The 18,554-nt window shown below is 43.4% G+C and overlaps 1 protein-coding gene across 3 annotated transcripts; it reads right to left on the bottom strand.

Moving 5' to 3' along the window:
* Nucleotides 1-2,537: 2,537 nt before the first annotated feature.
* On the bottom strand, nucleotides 2,538-18,011 carry LSMEM1 (leucine rich single-pass membrane protein 1). 3 transcript variants are annotated; one of them, XM_032304806.1, is made up of 5 exons: nucleotides 16,600-18,011; nucleotides 12,689-12,817; nucleotides 10,834-10,962; nucleotides 7,082-7,226; nucleotides 2,538-2,577 (listed from the first exon to the last, which is right to left on the bottom strand). In XM_032304806.1, exons 2-4 carry the CDS (start codon nucleotides 12,810-12,812, stop codon nucleotides 7,096-7,098), a joined length of 384 nt encoding a protein of 127 aa, XP_032160697.1. In that variant the 5' UTR covers nucleotides 12,813-12,817; nucleotides 16,600-18,011; the 3' UTR covers nucleotides 2,538-2,577; nucleotides 7,082-7,095. The 3 variants fall into 3 exon arrangements, with proteins under 3 accessions (XP_032160697.1, XP_032160695.1, XP_032160696.1); XM_032304804.1 differs by lacking the exons at nucleotides 2,538-2,577; nucleotides 7,082-7,226 and having other exon boundaries at nucleotides 10,277-10,962; XM_032304805.1 differs by lacking the exons at nucleotides 2,538-2,577; nucleotides 7,082-7,226; nucleotides 16,600-18,011 and adding an exon at nucleotides 15,910-16,074 and having other exon boundaries at nucleotides 10,277-10,962.
* Between the last annotated feature and the right edge of the window lie 543 nt (nucleotides 18,012-18,554).

An 18,554-nucleotide genomic window follows, 5' to 3' on the forward strand; every position in this document is an offset into this window, starting at 1 on the left:
CTGCATCTGTAAGAAACTGTTTCTGAGACCTTAAGTGTGATTCAGATGTTGACCCCAGCTCATTAATATTAAAGGAGTTTGGGGGAGTGAGGATGTGGAACAGAATATTTAAAATGACTTTAGGGCATTGGAAAAGTAGACCTTTTTTGGCATTTAAGATGCTATAATTAAATTATTAACTGGTTTTTCAATTGCTTGGCCTAATCCCTTTGTTCATCAGACAATAAATGCTCTGTGGCAGTAGCACTCCACAATCAGGAGGAATATTCCTGATGGAACAAGCTCGTTACATTCAGTGTCTTTGAGGACTCAGGCATGAATAATGCATCATGTTTTGAAATTTAGAAAGGGACTTGAGAGTCAGAGGAAACCAAAAAACAAGGAAAAGTTCGGTCATGGCTTCCTTTACTACAGCCCATGACTTCTTCATCTATCTGGGCGGACACAGAGTGGCCCATGTCTTCCTCCATCTGCGAAGATTTCAAACGCTGCAGCCTTGCCCGTGGGCAGTCTGTTTCACACCACGGCTGCTTTCTCTGCCCTCATCCCCTTCACATCCTACTCCCCACATTCCTGGCGTGAGAGAAAATGTCTACAGAAAAATCCTTATTATTTTATTGGCAAGACCAACTTTGAAGGAAAAAAAGAAAGAAGAAATGAAACAAAGGTAAAATCTTCCTCCAATTTCCTTCTGACCAGTTATGTGACTTCCTATAAGTCCATTTTGATTTCTTTTAGATAGTGAGGGAAATTCAGGGGTGACATAAGCTTTGCCCCCAATTAACGCTAGCAATGGCAGAAAGTTCCACATGTAAGCCCAATTTTCATCTCTTGACACTTTGAAGAGTTCCATCACACTGTATCAACAGAGTCACAGCTCATTTCAACTCTATTTTTTTGCTCCTCTGTGCTGAGGACTGAATTCATCATTTGCCTCACATCATCTCCATGATTGTCACTGGTCTCAGCTGACTGTGGAGTATTTTGGTATCGATTCTATTTCTTTATCTCACCACCTGGGTAGAGTTATTTCTAAGTCCCTTGTAACTGTTACGTCAAAGCGGAGGGACATCTGACCATTCCTCAACAGCATTTTTAATCACTAGGGAATGTCAATAGTCTGTCAAAGGACCTATAAAATGTATTCAGCAGAAGATGTCAAAGACAGGAGGTTTTCATTCAAAATGAAAACAAGGCGGATTCTGTCATAATTAGCGGGGATGGGGCAAGGGCAGGTCATTCTCATGTCCAGCCAGGATGCTCCCTTAAGCGGCACCTGGAGCAGAACTACCTGTATCTCAACCAGAAATCTAAAATCTGAATCCCTTGTGTCTTTAGATACCACTTTCCAACGTACATGAAAAGACAAACTGTTGGACTGTCTACCTGTCCGGTCAGCTTTGGGTGTCTCATATTTGTAAGCCCACACATCATGGTATCCCAAAGCTACCACTTCAGGAATAATCCTTCTTTGCTCTCCTGGGGCAGGACTCCCTGTCTGGCTTTTCTTCAGGACCCTTACCTTTCAGGGTTCCTGGTTTCTCACTCACATCCGCTATCGGAACAGCTCTCAATGGCTCTTCAGAAAAGTGAAGTAGCCCCTTCAATTGGAACTTAAGCCAAGTGCAGTTGAGAAGGTCTGGCTATGGCGGAAGGGAGGGAAATAAAAAGTAGAAATTGGAATGTTCTTCTCAAGACATTAATAGGTCTTTGACAAGAGATCATGAATGTTCCTTGGAAATTAAGAATCACATCCATAAATGATCAGATGGCTCCCTTTTTTAATGTACAACTCATTAGTGACTTATAAACACTACGGAACCTGAAGAACTTTCTATCAAATTCCTCAGTTTTCATCAGAAGCAATACCCTCCTGTGTTACCAAGGAACAACCTAAAAGTCAGGGAAGCTGACAACATGAAAAGAGGTCAAGGCTACACTCTTACTCATGCATAGTACCAGAATCCAATCCCAAGTTTACTCCAAATCCGTGATCCGTATAGTCACTGGTCCAAACAGAGCACCAGAATCATCACAGCAACTTTTTAAAAACATGAACTCCCAACACCAGCCCCTGCCTGCCAGCTCAGAATGTCTGAGAGGAGGATCGGAACTCAGGGTTGTTGTTTCTTTTTTTTTTTCTTTAAGATTTTATTTATTTATTTGACAGACGGAGATCACAAGTAGGCAGAGAGGCAGGCAGAGAGAGAGGAGGAAGCAGGCTCCCCGCTGAGCAGAGAGCCCGAGGCAGGGCTTGATCCCAGGACCCTGAGATCATGACCTGAGCCGAAGGCAGCGGTTTAACCCACTGAGCCACCCAGGTGCCCCAGGTTGTTGTTGTTTTTTTGGTTTGTTTGTTTGTTTTTGTTTTTTTTTCAATATTTTATTTATTTATTTGTCAGAGAGAGAGAGGGAGAGAGAGCTAGCACAGGCGGACAGAATGGCAGACAGAGGCAGAGGGAGAAGCAGGCTCCCTGCCAAGCAAGGAGCCCGATGTGGGACTCGATCCCAGGACACTGGGATCATGATCTGAGCCGAAGGCAGCGGCTTAACCCACTGAGCCACCCAGGCGTCCCTGTTGTTGTTTTTTTTAAGTCTTCCTGGTGATCCCCTCAGTGAGCTCGCTGGAAACTGCCATCTCCTGTTTGTGGTTGCAGACCAATTCCGCTTTCTCATGTCTTATTTGCACAAACATTCTCCCCCCCACACCCCCATTTCCAATGATTGCAATTCACTTGTTCTGTAGAACCGAACTGAACACAAAAATTTTTTTTCAGGCTGAAGTCATCATCTAATCCATTTTTTAAAATGTATTTATTTGAGAGAAAGAGAGCAGAGAGAGAGCAAGCACGGGATGGGGTGGTGCAGGGAAAGTTAGGAGAGGGAGCAGGAGGCTCCCCACTAATCACAGACCCCCCTGCAGGACAGATCCCAGGACCCCAGGATCATGACCCAATCTGAAGGCAGATGAGTCAGTGACTGAGCCACCCAGGCGCCCCACATCATCTATTTTTAAGAAACCTCACAGGTTCTTGTGATTTAAAAAATTATATAAAGGATCCAGCACAGAGCCAGGAGTTTAGCCACACAACACATTAAATGCTTCCGTCTGTTTTCTCTGGCTCTCCATACTTTAAAAGCAAGAACTATGGGGGTGTTAACCAAATCTTTTGGTTTGAGGAACAAAATTTCGTTTGAAAAAAATCTTAAACATCAAGGCCTCTCCGAGTAAGACATTGAGACAGCATATTATTATCAGGTGCTGGAAGTATTACCATTATAAGTAATTGATGTGGATGTGTTTGATCAGCTGTTCTCATAAGATCTATACGCTTATCAAAACGCTGTCCATCCCCAACCAAAAGTAATGTCCCACCTATCTTCCCAGTTTGGAAAATAATTTCTTACTAACATACCAGATGACATAGATCAGAAGCCCACTTGGAAGGAAGACCACACCTTGGCCTCCTCTGGGATCCTCTGCAGCGCGGGCTCAGGGAAGCCCAGCACAGCCCACACCAGCAAGTGCGGCAGAGACGCTCCAATCCCACTCGTTATAGAGAATTAAGCTTGTTCTGACTTGCTTTTTCATCACATCTTTAAAATTCCTTTTCACCTTCACAGTAAGAAGAATGGTATTTCTATAATGTTTTCCCCATAAAAAATTTGACTAAGAAGCTTTTATCTTCACCAAGTAAGAATAAGGGGGCACACAGGTTCCAATAAGAATAATTTCATTTTTCCTCTTTTTTAAAAAATGATACACATCCGGACTCCGTGAAAAGATAGCTCATGGTCCTGACTCCCTTTCACAGCTTCTTCTGCACAAACTCATTTACAAAGGGAATAGATTACCAGTCTTTTCTGACGATCTCTCTTTCCCTCATCCCCGTCTGAATTTAAATGGGGTCATTATGTCAAGCTGGAATAAAATTATTTTATACACCCTAACTCAGAGAAATCTTGTTTTCACTGAAATTACCTTGCTAAGCAATAAAAATGGGCTAGAACCCAATGGTTCGTGCTGTACTTCTAAGACACCTCAATTAGTCGACGTGGCATGCGCACCACAACACTTCCGTTTTCCACGGGCTGTCACTAGTAAAATAAGCAATTGTTTTTATTATTTTTAACTCTCCAGGTTTGCTCTGTTCTGACCCAAAAGCCTTGCTTTGCAGATTGGCATCCATCCACCGGCAGTCCCTAGACAGAGGGCCTTGGTCTTTTCTGGAGAAATGAGTAATGTGTGTCCCCTAAACTGGAGCTCAGCCGCCACGCTGGGAAGCTGGGGCCTCCTAGTTCAGGCTGCTGCGTGCCCCAGTGTGCTCCAGCGCGGCGTGCCCCCACGTGCCTCCACGCGTCAACCGCAGAGCGTGGGAGGAAGGGCTGGGCTAGGCTCACCTGCAGGCGGTTGCCAAGGCAGAACTCTGAGGGGCTAGAAGAAGGTGGAATAGAAAGTACATGGGTAAGGCACCTGGGTGGCTCAGTCGTTAAGGGTCAGCCCTGGGCTTGGGTCGGTGGTCCCAGGTCCTGGGATCAAGCCCCGCATCAGCGGCTTCTCTCTCTGCAAAGAAGCATCAGGCCTGCTTCTCTCTCTGCCTGCCCCCACCCCCCGCTTATGCTTTCTTTCTCTCTCTCTCAAATAAATAAATAAAATCTTTAAAATAAATAAAGGAAGGGCATGGCCTGGGACCTGGAGGCAGAAGGTGTGTGTAATCCTTCTATCTCAGTGGAGCCCATTGCCAGAAAAAAAACCTCTCTCTCTAAGCCCCTTGTGAACACATACAGAGTCCAAAGAATGATGCAAATGTTCTTTTCTTTTCCTATCAGGATATGTCTCAGGTCAGCTGTGTTTTCTATTTCTTTTTCTCCTCTGCTTGCTCCCTCTTTCCACTGAACCCTGTGGCATGTTATTAGTGCTGGACAGTCAGACAGATTCTTGGCTCCATCTCAGGTAGGCAAATGTGGACCCTGATGTTCATCAGACTAGATTATTTGGTAAACAATAAAACCCTCCTGCATTTATTGATCATCTCCTAGAGCACAGTAAATTTTTTGCTGCAAAGCCCCTCGCCCTATCATCCTTGGCCGGATGAGATCAGGATACTAAGGTCTTAAACGCTGCAGTAGAAAAAAATATTTTGGCTTTAAGTCCCAAAGACTTAATGCAGAGGTTTAAATGCAGTGGGTTATTTCCACCATACCATACTTATTACTTTTAAAAATAATAATTACAATAACAACTCATACTTACTTTGTTTCTGCTAGTTCTCAGTGCTTTATTAAGCACTGAAGGCTCTGTTAAGCCACCCAACAATATTAAGAAATAGAGTTAATAATTACCCAGTTTCACTGAAGTTATTTTTCCAAAACTCACAGTAAACAGTGGCAGCAGCATCCAAACCAGGAAATTGGGTTTTCCAGCCCATATTAGACTGCTATGTGGGCAAAGAGTACAAAGATTCAGTAATGCAAGAAGAATTCGTTCTTAAGACCTCGTGTCCAGCATGGTGATGACAGTTAACAACACCATACTGTATACCTGAAATGTGTTAAGAGGAGAGCTCTTCAATATTCTTACCCCTAAATCCCCCAAACACAAATCGTAACTATAAAAATGATGCATATATTAATTATTTTAATTGTGGTGCTCATCCAACAATATGTATATCAAAACATCAAGTTGTATACCTTAAATATATACAATATTTATATGTCAATGACAGCTCAAGAAAGCTATTTGAAAAGAAAGGAAAGGGGCGCCTGGATGGCTTGGTCAGTTGGGCATCCAACTGTTGATTTTGGCCCAGGTCATGATCTCACGGTCCTGGGATTGAGCCCTGCATATCTCTCCTTCCTGATAAATTATTTTGCCACAACCCAACAATGGTTCAATAAGAATTTTCAGTACACACAAATTTTAGATTATTAAAATATTCTATATGATATCTATCAATTTTAAGAAGCGAGTATGCAGGACAAATGCCTTTGAGCGCAAAAATAGGTAAGTAAAATGTCTTGTGTTTATTTCATCAACTAGTGTTGTAAAATGTAAACGTGTGTGTTTGTGTTTAATAGTTAAGGACAGGGTTTTCATCAGCCTAAAATGAGAGAATTGCAATGCATTCTTCAATAAACTTGCACAATATATTTGCATTACATAAAAGATTTTCTAAGACTCACATGCGTTTTAAGCTCATTTATACCATAACACAAACTGTGTACCTGACCTTTTGAGCTAAAACAGGGCAGGTTCCAGATATTCCAAATATACAATTTCCTCCTGTAGTTTAGTAAAGACCACAAACTTATCAGATTTCTTCAAAATTAATCAGCAGAACACTGAGGGTTTTTTGCATGAGAAAGGAAGCCAACAAAGCTTATGTAACATATATATATAACCATACATTTCCTTTGTTCCCCAGTTGAACGTGAACTCTTCTAAAGTAGATAGACGGTTTGCACAAAGAGCTCAATAAACATTGGTTAAATAACTCAGTCTCTCTCTTTTGACTCCCACCCTACCATACACATACCAGTACTACTAGCAAATACCAGAAGGCAACTGGCTCTGAAGTCAGCCCAGCCCCTGTCCCTGGGGAAGTAAAAGTCAGAGTTTAATCACCTGAGCAGAATTTATTTTATTGAGAAGAGTCATCACCTGGTTCCCTTGAATACAGATAATTCACTGGATTCATCAAGCTGTCACAGGAATTCATAAGTGTGCTTGAGGTGCCATGAACCTCACCGGCTCAGTGAACTTATTCTGATGGCAAAGCTCCTTTTGTAAGAGAAGGTGTAGGTGCGGAGCGGAATTCTCTTGCTAACCTTTGTTCTCCTTCATGTCAGCCACCCTTAACCCCAATGAAGCAGAAGGACCCTACCATAAAATGAGCCCTTCTCTGCCTAGTACCCCCATGGCCCTTGGCGTTGGAGTCGCTCCTATCCCTGCAGCAGAAAGTTGGCCCCAGGGTTGGGATCCCGAATCAGATAGTCTGTTGCCTGCAGAAATGCGCAAGCTCAGTTCATAACCCTGCACGCGCCCAGTCAAGTGTAAGCTCCGGGGTTAGCAGCTGCTTTTAGATGTTCATTTCTTTAGTTTTGTTCAGCGTCCAGTTGATTGAGTCGCTTTACAATCAGGCTGTTGATTCTCTTAAGATCGTCTATGTCCTTTGCCTCAGCTGTTAGTCTTCTTGACACGTCATCCATCTTGTTTCCAGTTTGGACTTCAAAATAGAAAACAGACTGGGTTACTCTGGTTTCCAGACTGTTCCGTCAAGACTGGTTAGTGCCATGTTAGCTGAGTGCTGAAAGGACCCCGTGGCCAGTCCCCTGCTCCGGTCTCCCAGGCAGCCCAGATGCCCGGGAGAGGAATTGCTTAAAACTAAAGTTATCTACCAAGTGGATTATTTTTACAATTTGTTGGGGCCAGCCTAGACTACCTTTGGAAGCTCCGCACAGATTTTGGTCGAGAAATATCACCGTGAGCAACCAAGGGAAACCACCGGCTTGTCTCATTATGAGCACATCAGGGAAGTGATGGTTACTTTGTCTTTTTCAGAGACCTCTTCTCAGAAGGTTTTTGGCTTCTCATCAGGAAATGAGGTTTTCTGGTTTATGGTCTTTTTTTTTTTTTTAAGATTTTATTTATTTATTTGACATACAGAGATCACAAGTAGGCAGAGAGGCAGGCAGAGAGAGAGGAGGAAGCAGGCTCCCCGCTGAGCAGGAGCCCAGTGCGGGGGTTTGATCCCAGGACTCTGGGACCATGACCTAAGCTGAAGGCAGAGGCTTTAACCCACTGAGCCACCCAGGCACCCCTGGGTTTTGGTCTCTTTTGACATAGCTCTGCTGGTTCTGGATTACCAGCCCATAAATGAATATGTAAGAATTCCTCTCAGACCATCCTGAGAACAGAGACAATATTTTCAAAATAAACCAAACTCCTGGTGATAAAGTCAGCTACAGAATGGAACACATTGAGGTCTGCTGATCAGAGTTAAAATTTCCAGGAAATGCAGCACAAAATCCACACTTAATATTTGAGCTTCTTGATTTCCATTTTAGGCAAGTTTTTCCCAAGCTATCTGTCAGGAACTAATAGTGGTAACATGCCACGAGGCTTAGTGAATAAACTAATATGGGAAGGAAAACTAGAAATTAGAGCTTCCCCTTCCAGGTTTGGGACAAATTATTGTTCAGAAGCTGCTTCTTCCCCATGTTTGAAAAATTATACTGGATGAATTATGGTCCAAAACTTGAAGGAAGGATCTTATTTGAGATTTGCTGTAGAGCAAGATGGAATACCACTTGTTTCTGGGGAAAAATGTGAAACTAAATTCCTAACACATTAAATACTTTTCCCTCTTAGGAACCTCCTAGAACATTAGTCACAAAGAGAAGGAAGCAGCAGCCATGTTGGCTAAACTGTGTTCCACAATACACTGATTCCAAATTAAATTAAAAAAAAAAAAAGGAGGGGGGTTGCAGGTACAAGAAAGTTACAGAAAAATTATATACTGACTTGCCTCTTGGAAACTCAGAGGAAGGTTAAAAAAAAAAAAGAGAGCATTATCTAACTCAGCAATTCTCAGGTACATTTGACCATAGGATCCTTTTTTTCTTCAGGCAACACTTAATAATATCCTATGTGCCCAGTATTCTCAGGAACACACTGCCTGGCCACTAGAAACTGCTACCAGGGGCATCCATAGTTAATCTACCCTTGCTGTCTATTATTCCTTTTTAGGAGAGGGATTATGACAAAAACCTAAGGCCTGTTGTTGGGGTTTTATTTTTTCTAAGATTTTTATTTATATTATTTGAGAAAGAGAGAGACAGAGATTGTGAGAAAGAGCACAAGCTGGGAGGGAAAAGAGAACCAGACGCCCTGCTGAGCAAGGAGCCCAACCTAGGACTCAATCCCAGGACCCTGGGATCATGACCAGAGCCGCAGGCAGATGCTTAACTGCCTGAGCCACCCAGGTGTCCCAAGACCCCATGGTTTAATAAGAAAGTAATCATCATAAAATAAGCCTTCTCTCTCATGTAAAAAGACCAGCGTTTTAAAGAATACAGGTTCCTCCACTACAGAGAAAGGTTACAAATCTGCACTCAATCCCACTGAGAGCAAAAAGATTTCCTTGTTAAAGAGGAGCACAGGCCAACTTCATTTCTAGATGCCTGTGCCAACTCTGGTCTTAGTTTGAGTTAAGTTTTGACTGAAAACCAGAGGAAGTCCTTACTTTATTACTTCAGCGCAGGAAATGAAGGGCAGGGGGGCTCTGGAGCAGGACAGATGAGGGATTGGATCCTGGTTCTGCCTCTGATTAGCAGGGTAAACATGGAGAGGTAAACTCCGGACCTTAGTCTTGCACTGATGAAACAGAAATATTAAATACTACCTCAAGACGTAAAAATTACGATAATGAATTTATGTGTCTGGCACAGAGCAACTACCCAATAAAGACATCCTTTATTCATGTCTTCTTCCACTTGTTAATATGACTTTGCCCTCAATATAAAACACCAGCAGCAAATATAAAATAAACCATATTTATAAGGATGCTGATAAAGTCATGCTCTTTGAGGTAGGGCGGGAGAGTCTTTGGGCACTTATGAGCTGTGGACCTTGGGCACGGTAGTTTAACTCAGTCACTGTCCCAGAGGGGGGTGGCAGAATGATATTTGGAGCATTCATTTTGGTTGGTGTAACATGTCAGAAGGTAATCCATAGGCTCTCTATGGTTCAGAAGGTTCAGGAGCAAACCACATCCAGCCGACGGTCAGATACAAGGGCACCTTGTCAGGAAAGTTGCCCTTGCAGCTTTTAAGTGCAAGAAGGCAAGGTCTGGGCTGAATAAAAACCTTTTAGCTGGAACGAGGGAGTTTGGGGGGAAAAAGGATGGGAAGCTATCAAAGAGTCATGTCCTCTGCCCCCCTATCCCCCCCCTCAATCCACCAGCACTACCTCTAATCCTGAATGAATTTAAATTAGGGGCATTCCAAAGACATGGGCTCCACTTCTCAATGCCGATTTTCAAAGGCTACCCGGCCTGCAAAGTAGGAAAGGGCAGAAGGAATGACAGTGTGGTGGATCCCTGCAGGGGGAAAGGGTGTCAAAGAGGACTCCCGCCACTCGGGCTTCTTTCACGCTTCTCTCGGGGCTGGGAGGAAGCTGAAGAGAGTCCTGGATGATGGCCCACAGGGTTTAGCTGAGAGAGAACACTGGTGGGCTTGCGGCGGGGGGGGGGGCGGGTCTTTTGGCTGAGGAGCTGTGTGGGACAGCCGTCCCCAAGGGAGAGGTCAGGCCCAGGCCAATAGCAGGCAGGGCAGCGAGGAGAGCCCAGGCACCATCAAACAGGAAAGAAGTGGTCTTACCGCCTTCCTAGCCTTCCTAACACTGCCTGGGGTGGGGGTGGGGGGCGAGAGGAGGCGTGCAGAGCCGTCAGGCTGCCAGCTGATTCCTGGGAAGTGAGAAAACCTGGAAAGGAATTGGAAGCCTCAGCGTGAGGCTCTCTCTCTGAATGAATAGAACCGTTTTACACCGGACCAAGAAAACCGACAGTCACCAAGGATAATCCGCCAGCCATTTGACAGCTAGGGACTTCAAGTAAGAGAGTAAAGTCCTAGGAGGTGTTGGTGAACTTTGGGCACCATAGGCTTGTGTCCCCACGATCCTCCTGGAGCCGCAGGGCTCACTCAGGGCCACCGCACGCCCTCTTTCAGCATAGCTGTGAGTGCCAAAAAGCACGTCTTCTCCCAGAACAAAGTTAAACAACCAACCACAAAGTAAGAGCCTTTGAGTAATGAGAACATGTCGGTGGTGCTTACCTATTAGAAAAATCACGAAGGAAACCAGTGCCAGGCTGACAATCAGCACAATTATCAACCCCATAAAAAACAGACTATGACTTCCGTTTCCTGAGTTAGTGCCAACATCCGGGATTTTCTCCTCGAGGGCTGATAGGAAACAAACAAAAACAATGACAAAAACTCCTCTGCAGATGGCTTGTCCACAGACCTGAACTGTCCCCGGACCTGAACTGTCCCCATGATTAGAGTGTAAAGGATACACCCGTTTTCCCCAAGTGATCGCCCTGGAGAGTGACTTAGGTTTTAAGAATGCCTTTGGGCTGGTGCTCTTTGTGAATTTTTTACCTTCTTCAACACTGGTATTCAAAAAACAAGGAGTCTCCTTGGAAAGTTCTTTGAAGATGGTTTTAACACTGAAGGAGCTGGACCGGGACTTTTCCTGGGCTGGGTAAAGGAAGCTACATACATCAAAGGCTCAGAATGTTGGAGGCTCTGTCTTCCGCCAGTGTGACCCAGGAGTAAAAACACAGCTGGCTGGGACACCTCTTCTAAGCAGAAGGCTGACTACTCTGGGAAGTCACCCAAAGACAGAGATGTCTCCTTGCATCATGGGGGTCATCAGTGAAGCCCACATCCATTTAAGCAGAAAAATGGCTCCAATGTATTTTCGTCTCTTAGAAGCATCTTTGCGATCAAGCTGCTCTGGAAACAAGGTTCTTTCAAATGTTCTGAAGTTAAATTGAGACTGCAGCCATGCTTTTAAGGCAGCTTGGGTCAGCCAGAGCATGAAGCGTCTGCATGTGGCCATCATTTTGTAAGGCCCATGTGCCTAGTGACACCCAAAGTAAATTCATTAAGAAATAGAGAGACTTGGGAAGACTAATGACTTCCTTTCTGTATTCTCTCCTCCTTGGCATCGGTCCCACACAGGGTGCTACTTGATTGTAGCAGGGTGAGTGCCTTGTGTCCTGAGCCAAGTCACCCTACAACAACCTTTGCTTCCTAATCAAAGGGATGGCATAAGTTGGCATCGAATCACCTGCGTCTATTGAGACTGACCCAGTAAAAGCAGGTGAAAACCCAAACGCATTAAAATGAAGAAACAAGCAAGACCTCGGAAGGATGGAAAAGGGGAATAAAATAGGTGTAAATTTGGGACAGAGTTTAGAACGGGAATGGAACAAATGGCCAGTGGAAAATTAAGGCCTGTGTTTGAATGTCACAGTTTAAGCTGGAAAAATGGGGCTCAGAATGATCTGATCAAGCTTGTTTACAATATTTAGGGAATAAAGTTTACATTTAGTATTTAGCAGATTTTTGTTTTGCTTTTCCCCTCCTTTCTTAAGCCTTTAGTTGGGGCCATTTGTAATCTGTAAGTAGAAAATTAAGTTGATTTCTTTGCCCAATAAAATTCTAATGACTTTTTAAGAGCTGGAGGAATGTGTGGAGCATTTTCCAGGAATGCACTATGAAGTCAGAGCTCTCTAGGGAAGTGGGCCCCACGGGTGATGTGGATGGGGTCCCCAGCAGGTGCAACAGATGCCCAGAGGGAGGAGCAAACCTCTTGGAAGACCTGCAGCCTCCAACCCTTTCCTGGGAGAGACACTCCACAGGAAAGTCTCAGAACCCTTGAAGACGGATTCCAAATCTTGCTTAGGAGCCAAGAAAGCCCCTACCCCTGGCAAGTATTAAAAGAACAAAAACAAGAATTGCCTAATAATAAATAGCACTTCCGACATTGAGCTGTTCCTAATGCCCACCCTGCCCCCCTCACACACACTCCCAGGTCCAGGGGCCTGGACATTTGCTATTTGCTATTTTTAGGTGGCCTGGAAGCCAGGAAGGGCCCTCAAGCCTGGGAGGAGGCACATACGGAACAGGTGCTGTGATCCCGTAGGACAGAGGTTAAGTTTGTTTAAGTCGTTTATGGAATCCACAATATAAAGTTTTCTGTCTTCAGGCATGCCTCCAGGGCCCGTGTCCTGGGAATGATTCATTGTTCCTGGAAGAAAAGAGTGACGTGAAGCAGAAGGCTGGGCCCAGGAGCCCCGGTCAAGAGAACCACAGGCCACAGGCACATAAAGAACCCTCCACACGCATTCCTTTCAGCCAAAGGTCTAGAAGAGCTATGCTTGTCCAAAAGGAAATTTTTCCTTGTGGGGACAACTTCGTATCTACTCTTTTTGCCTGGCTTGCCAGGAAGCTCAGACTCAAGTGTGTGGCCCAGTCTGAGCCCTTTATACCTTGCTTCTCTGAATATCCTTCCCCTCCTCCGCTGATTTCTCAGTTCTATCTTCCCCGGGCCTCCTTTTTTTATTTTCTAAGTTATTTTAAAATATTTTTTCTTTTATTACATTGTTACTTTGTTTTGTTACATTGTTTTCTTTTATTACATTATTACTGAGGGGAGAAGAGAGTATTAGGATGAACTGTCCTAACTGCATGAGGCTGTAAAACAAAACTGCAATTTTCTTTTAACTCTTTATTTTTTAAATACATTATTTATTTATTTAATTCCTTTTTAGTATTTATTATTTATTTATATATATTTTTTTGAGAGTGGGGAATGGGGCAGAGGCAGACCGGCAGAGAGAATCTCAAGCAGACGCCACACTGAGCACAGAGCCCGACACGGAGCTCGATCCCATGACCCTGAGATCATGACCAGAGCTGAAATTGAGAGGCAGATGCTCAACCAATGGCACAAAACTGCCATTTTTGTATTTTATATTCTCCCTCAATATGGCATATGAGTTTCTACCTTAAATGTACCCTTTAGCCCTGAGCTGCTGGCTGGGAGTCCTCAAGACGAAATCTTCACAAGCTTAGAAGCTATAGACAGGAACCCTATGGCGAGCTGGAGACCAGACTCTGGGACATCTGAGGTCTCTTCCTTCTGAGTTTCCTTAGATCAAGGTCACTTACATAATACAGAATTTTAAAAGCGAGACTTACATTTTCTAATGACAGCACCACTTCAGACAACCCCGAAAAGCCTGAATGGATTAAAAAGGTCTATTTTAAGCTGTCTGTCCAGCACAACAGAGAAATGACGGCCCTTTAACTACATGAAATACAGAGCTCTAGGAAGACAAACTCAAATTACTATCAAAGCTGTCTCTTTCACAGTTCTCTCTTGTCATAAAATGAGTCTGATAGTGATCCCGGGCTTTTTGATCTGAAGGGGATGGTGGACATGCTCTGGTCTGGTCCCCATCCTTTCCTCAGTGAGGATATCGAAGCTGAGCTGGGGAATGCCCGAGATCATCCATTTAGTTAGTTGCGGAGCTGGAAGCGGGCCTCTCGCTTCAGAGTTGCCTGCGTCGTCCCTTTCTTCTCCGCATCCCTCCCTAACCCTCTTTCATACCTCAGCTCAAACCTCTCACCTCCTCTAAGAACCAACCTGCTTCTCCTCTGTGCTTGTGCTGGATGCAGTTACCTTCTTCCACCAGAACACTTACCCTGTTTTACAACATTTATTGCTCCCATCTTTGACTTTCCCAACTGACAGAAAACTGTCAGTTTTCTGAGGGTCAGCACCGAATTCTCCCAAGTGCCCAGTGTCAAATGTATAAGCCAGTGACTTAAGTGGGAGTAATTAACATATTTTATTCAAGAGCTGAAGCTCACCATTTTCAAAAGAATTTAAGGCAGTTAATAAATACACTAATGGAAATAAAACTGCGTGTAAAAATCCTCATGTGATATCTAACTGGCCTCTGGTAAACTCAATAAGCTTTGTGCCTGCTGATAGGAAGCAACACACTACTTTCCATAAACATTTTACAATTTTCCTTCAATAGCAGTTACAGAATGAAGAAAAATAGAAGAAACCAAATTCGGGGGTGGGGGGGAGATGTGAACACCTGTAGAAGATCTGAAAAAAGAATCAGCCATTTACTAAGTAGATTATATATTAAAAAAACAGGAATTTTCCAGTGATACCTGAAACCCACTAGGACTTATGAAAAAAAAATATGCTCCTGAAGTCCTAAGAAAAACAGCGAGTTCAGAATGACCTGGGGCGCCTGGGGGGCTCAGCCAGTTGAGAGGCCACCTCTTGATCTGGGCTCATGGTCTCAGCGTTGTGGGATCGAGCCCCTCATCCCACTCCGTGCTCAGCGGGGAGTCTGCTTAGGAGTCTCTCACCCTCCCTCCGTCCCTCCCACCACATATGCTCTCTCTCTCTAAAATGAATAAATAGATGTTTTTAAAAAATGCCATGGACTCATTAAACTTTTGCTCAACCAAAGTTAAAGACTGAACAAGGTGTTTCAGTTACCCTGAAATTTTAATTAACAAAAATACATAATTCTCTGGGTAGTTTAGCTACTACTGAAGCACACCTTAGATACTGAATTCCAAATAGACCCATGGAGCATTCATAAGGGAATGACATGGAGTGGTCATTTTTTAAAAAGCAGCAGCAGCATATAAAATAAAGGAGCCTTAGAGCTCAATCAAATCTTATCCTCTCATAGGTAAAACCGTAGTGACTGAGGCATGGTCACAGATTTCTATTCTTACAGAGATATTCTATGTGTTATCTCGTATATTCTACTCTCCCCGGTACTAAAATTTGATGAAGACTAAAGGTTATATGTTTCACATCATAAGATCATCATTCCAGCCATGGCTCCTATTTTAGGCTTGGTGACTGACGCGTGGTTCATTTTTGGATCTCTGACTTAATGTCCTTGAGCCTTAGCTTCCCCTTTAGGAATGGAATTCGTATTGCTCAAATCTCAGACTGAAGCTTAATTGACGTTTACAAAGTGGAGGGCCAAATAGAAAATCACAGCCACGAAAGCTAACCCAAGAGCCGTGCAGTTAATTAAATCTCCAAATCATTAGCCTTGCTACTGCTGACTACAAAGGTGACTCAGGGCAACATGGAGTCCAAAAGCGCTAAGGCAGCAACTTAAGCTATGAAGGGCCCTGAAAGTAAATTTCTTATTCAGGATTAAGACACAATATAAAGAGATGCCATTTTCATGTATTTTTAAAATTAACTACAACATGCAAATGGAAAATAAAGACCTGTCCAAGAAAACAGAGTTGGGCGTCTGTGGTTCACGGCCACCAAGTGCTCACCAATGACTCAATAAGTAAATGGATACAGGATCACATGGCCCTAAAATGAGGACCCACGGCTGTTGGCATCCAGTTGTTGCTATCTGTGGCTCCTCCGTAGAAGGGCAACAATCAGCAGGGCTGGTTACTAAATTCTGCATCACCCCGGCTCAGCCTTCCTCCCTAATCCTGGTGTGCAAATCTGCTCATTAAGGTTGACCAAAGTAGTATCCTTTTAATGGAGCCCTTTCTGATACCTGGCACTAAAACATGTAAGTAATTTCATTTTCCTCCAGCTTAGATCAATGCTCAAAACTGATTCTTTTCATCATTTAAGGACTCTTTCACTACCTACAAATATTCTGACAGAATAGTTGTCTATGTAAAATGGCTTTGCTCTTTATTTTTTAACCAAAGGTGCTCGGTCTCAAAGCTCGGAAGTAACACACCGATATTGTTTGCCACAGGATCAGAACTGTTATAATCGGGCATAACTCAAAGCTAACAGGAAGCTTTATTGAGTGAGTCATGGTAATTTGTTCTTTAATTCCATTTCAGAGTCAGTGCCTCTTCACATTCAGGAATTAATTTTTTAAATCAAGTTTAAATCATTTCTATCAGAAGTTAAAAGCAGAGTGCATGCAACAAAAAAAATCCCAGGCTCAAGAATCATAATGAGGTCGGCAGAGTAATAACATGCAAATTACTTACAAAAATGTGAGCTTTGACTGCTAGGCGGCCAGGAAAAAAAAAAAAAAACTAATCAGAAGCAACTGCAACAAAACTTTACAAATTCTGTGGTTCTTTGTTTGCCTTCCTTCAGCGCACAGGTGTTCCTACAAGGCCCAGAAACCCCAGCTTGATGTCGGTCTATATTTAGTGTTCATTTAGCCAAGCAATGTAAGATGCCAAATACTTTTTTCAAAATGTCTGAGTTTCTTTGTGAATATATTGCTGAAACCATGCTTTGAAAATAAAAAGCCACCATGCTTTGATTCAGTTGGTAACTGATGAGGTCCTTATTGGGCCAAAGTTAAATGTCCTTATTTGGCTGGTGTGTGTGTGTAAGCAGACACATTTCTAGCGCCTCAGCCACGGTATGCGCCCATATATAAATGTCCACTAGCAGACTGGAGCTGCCATCCTGACAACTACCTCACACAGGACTCCAGACCAGGCAGCGGATGGCAATCAGCAAGGACAGAACAAGGTTGTGATATTAACTAGGGGCATGGCACGTCAGAGAGCCCCTAGGGCGTCCAGTCACTAGGAAACAGGATTGGGAGGGGGAGATTTTGTGGCTCCAGACCCACCGCAGGAGAGGGAAGCACTTTGTCTCAACCACCTCCCTGTCTACTGGAAAGCTTTATTCACTCTGAGTTTTTAGGCATCCTCCTTTCTCAGGAATGTCAGGCTTTCTCTTGTGTGGCTCCCTCACGAACACGCCAAGGAGCTTCTGCCCTCTGCTGTACATAAAAGGAGCTACAGTGAGTCCTGCCGTCCCTGTGAGTCCCATTTGAAGGCCACAGGGACAGACTCTCCCAGCAGGATGCTGAGGGCTGGGTACTAAAGGGATATGCAGTCATTTCTAATCCCACCTTCCACTGCCCCGTCTAAGACAGACATTATTTGTCCTTGAAACATTTTGTATGTCAGTGAGAAAATATTGGCTTCACAGAACTTCCTTTACATTTTACATTCAGTACAGACCTCACCCTACTTTTAGGGGAAAGGAAAGCCATTTTCTTAGGCTTCATCTGTACCAGCGGACCAATTCATGCAGAAGACATAACTCATAACTGCCTTCTCAGAACTATATTGTACATTAAAAACCTATGCCAAATTCCATGAAAAATGAAAATGTTTGCTATTAATTATCAGCCTGTTTTTTAAATACTCCCCTGACAACCTGATCTGTCTTAAACCATCAAATCTTTGAAAAAATAATAGAATGGCCTCATTTTGAGCATTTACTGTTTTTCTCTCTCCCATAAGTCTTACAAGCCTGTGAATTATCAATTCCCTCCAGGGATGAGGAAAATGGAGCCTAAGCAATTCCTTACACCAAAATCTGAGTAAAACCATTTTTTTTTAAGATTTTCTGTTTTTGAGAGAGACAGAGATAGCAAGAAAGCATAAGTGGGAAGAGGGAGAGAAAGGCTCCCTGCTGAGCAGGGAGCCCAAAGCAGGACTCCATCCCAGGACCCTGGGACCATGACCTAAGCTGAAGGCAGACATTTAACCAACTGAGCCACCCAGGTGCCCCTGTTTTTAAACCAGTGAAGGGGTTGAAAGTTTTTATAGCTTATGACCAACTGTCTCCCAATTCTGGAGAACTACATTAAGAGCAAAGCAAGAGGACACACCTCATTTTATCTATTACATACTTGAAAGAACACATTAGGAATAGTTCAAAGCCACAAGAAGAAAATGGGTATTCTCACCTGAATTGTTTAATCTGGGGGCATTTTTAAGTATTTGATTTTTATTTCAAGTAATTTATTCTATCTAGATTCAATTCCCAGAAAATTCAGTGGATGCCACTTGAATCATGGAATGCTGGTTGTTCCAAAATTAATGCTTGAGCCTCAAAGAACTTAGTAGGCAGGGGCCATTTTAAATTCCTTTAAAACCAGCAAGATTAACAAAGAATCAAGGAATGAACT

The sequence above is a fragment of the Mustela erminea genome, chromosome 11, assembly GCF_009829155.1.
Source record: "Mustela erminea isolate mMusErm1 chromosome 11, mMusErm1.Pri, whole genome shotgun sequence".
In the NCBI taxonomy this organism is placed as follows: domain Eukaryota; kingdom Metazoa; phylum Chordata; class Mammalia; order Carnivora; family Mustelidae; genus Mustela; species Mustela erminea.

Excerpts from the sequence above, each read along its gene's own strand:
- LSMEM1 (XM_032304804.1), bottom strand. The coding sequence starts at position 12,812 with ATGAATCATTCCCAGGACACGGGCCCTGGAGGCATGCCTGAAGACAGA. Across the intron at positions 10,963-12,688 it reads GGGATCACAGCACCTGTTCC|CCCTCGAGGAGAAAATCCCG; the intron begins GTATGTGCCTCC and ends GTTTCCTATCAG.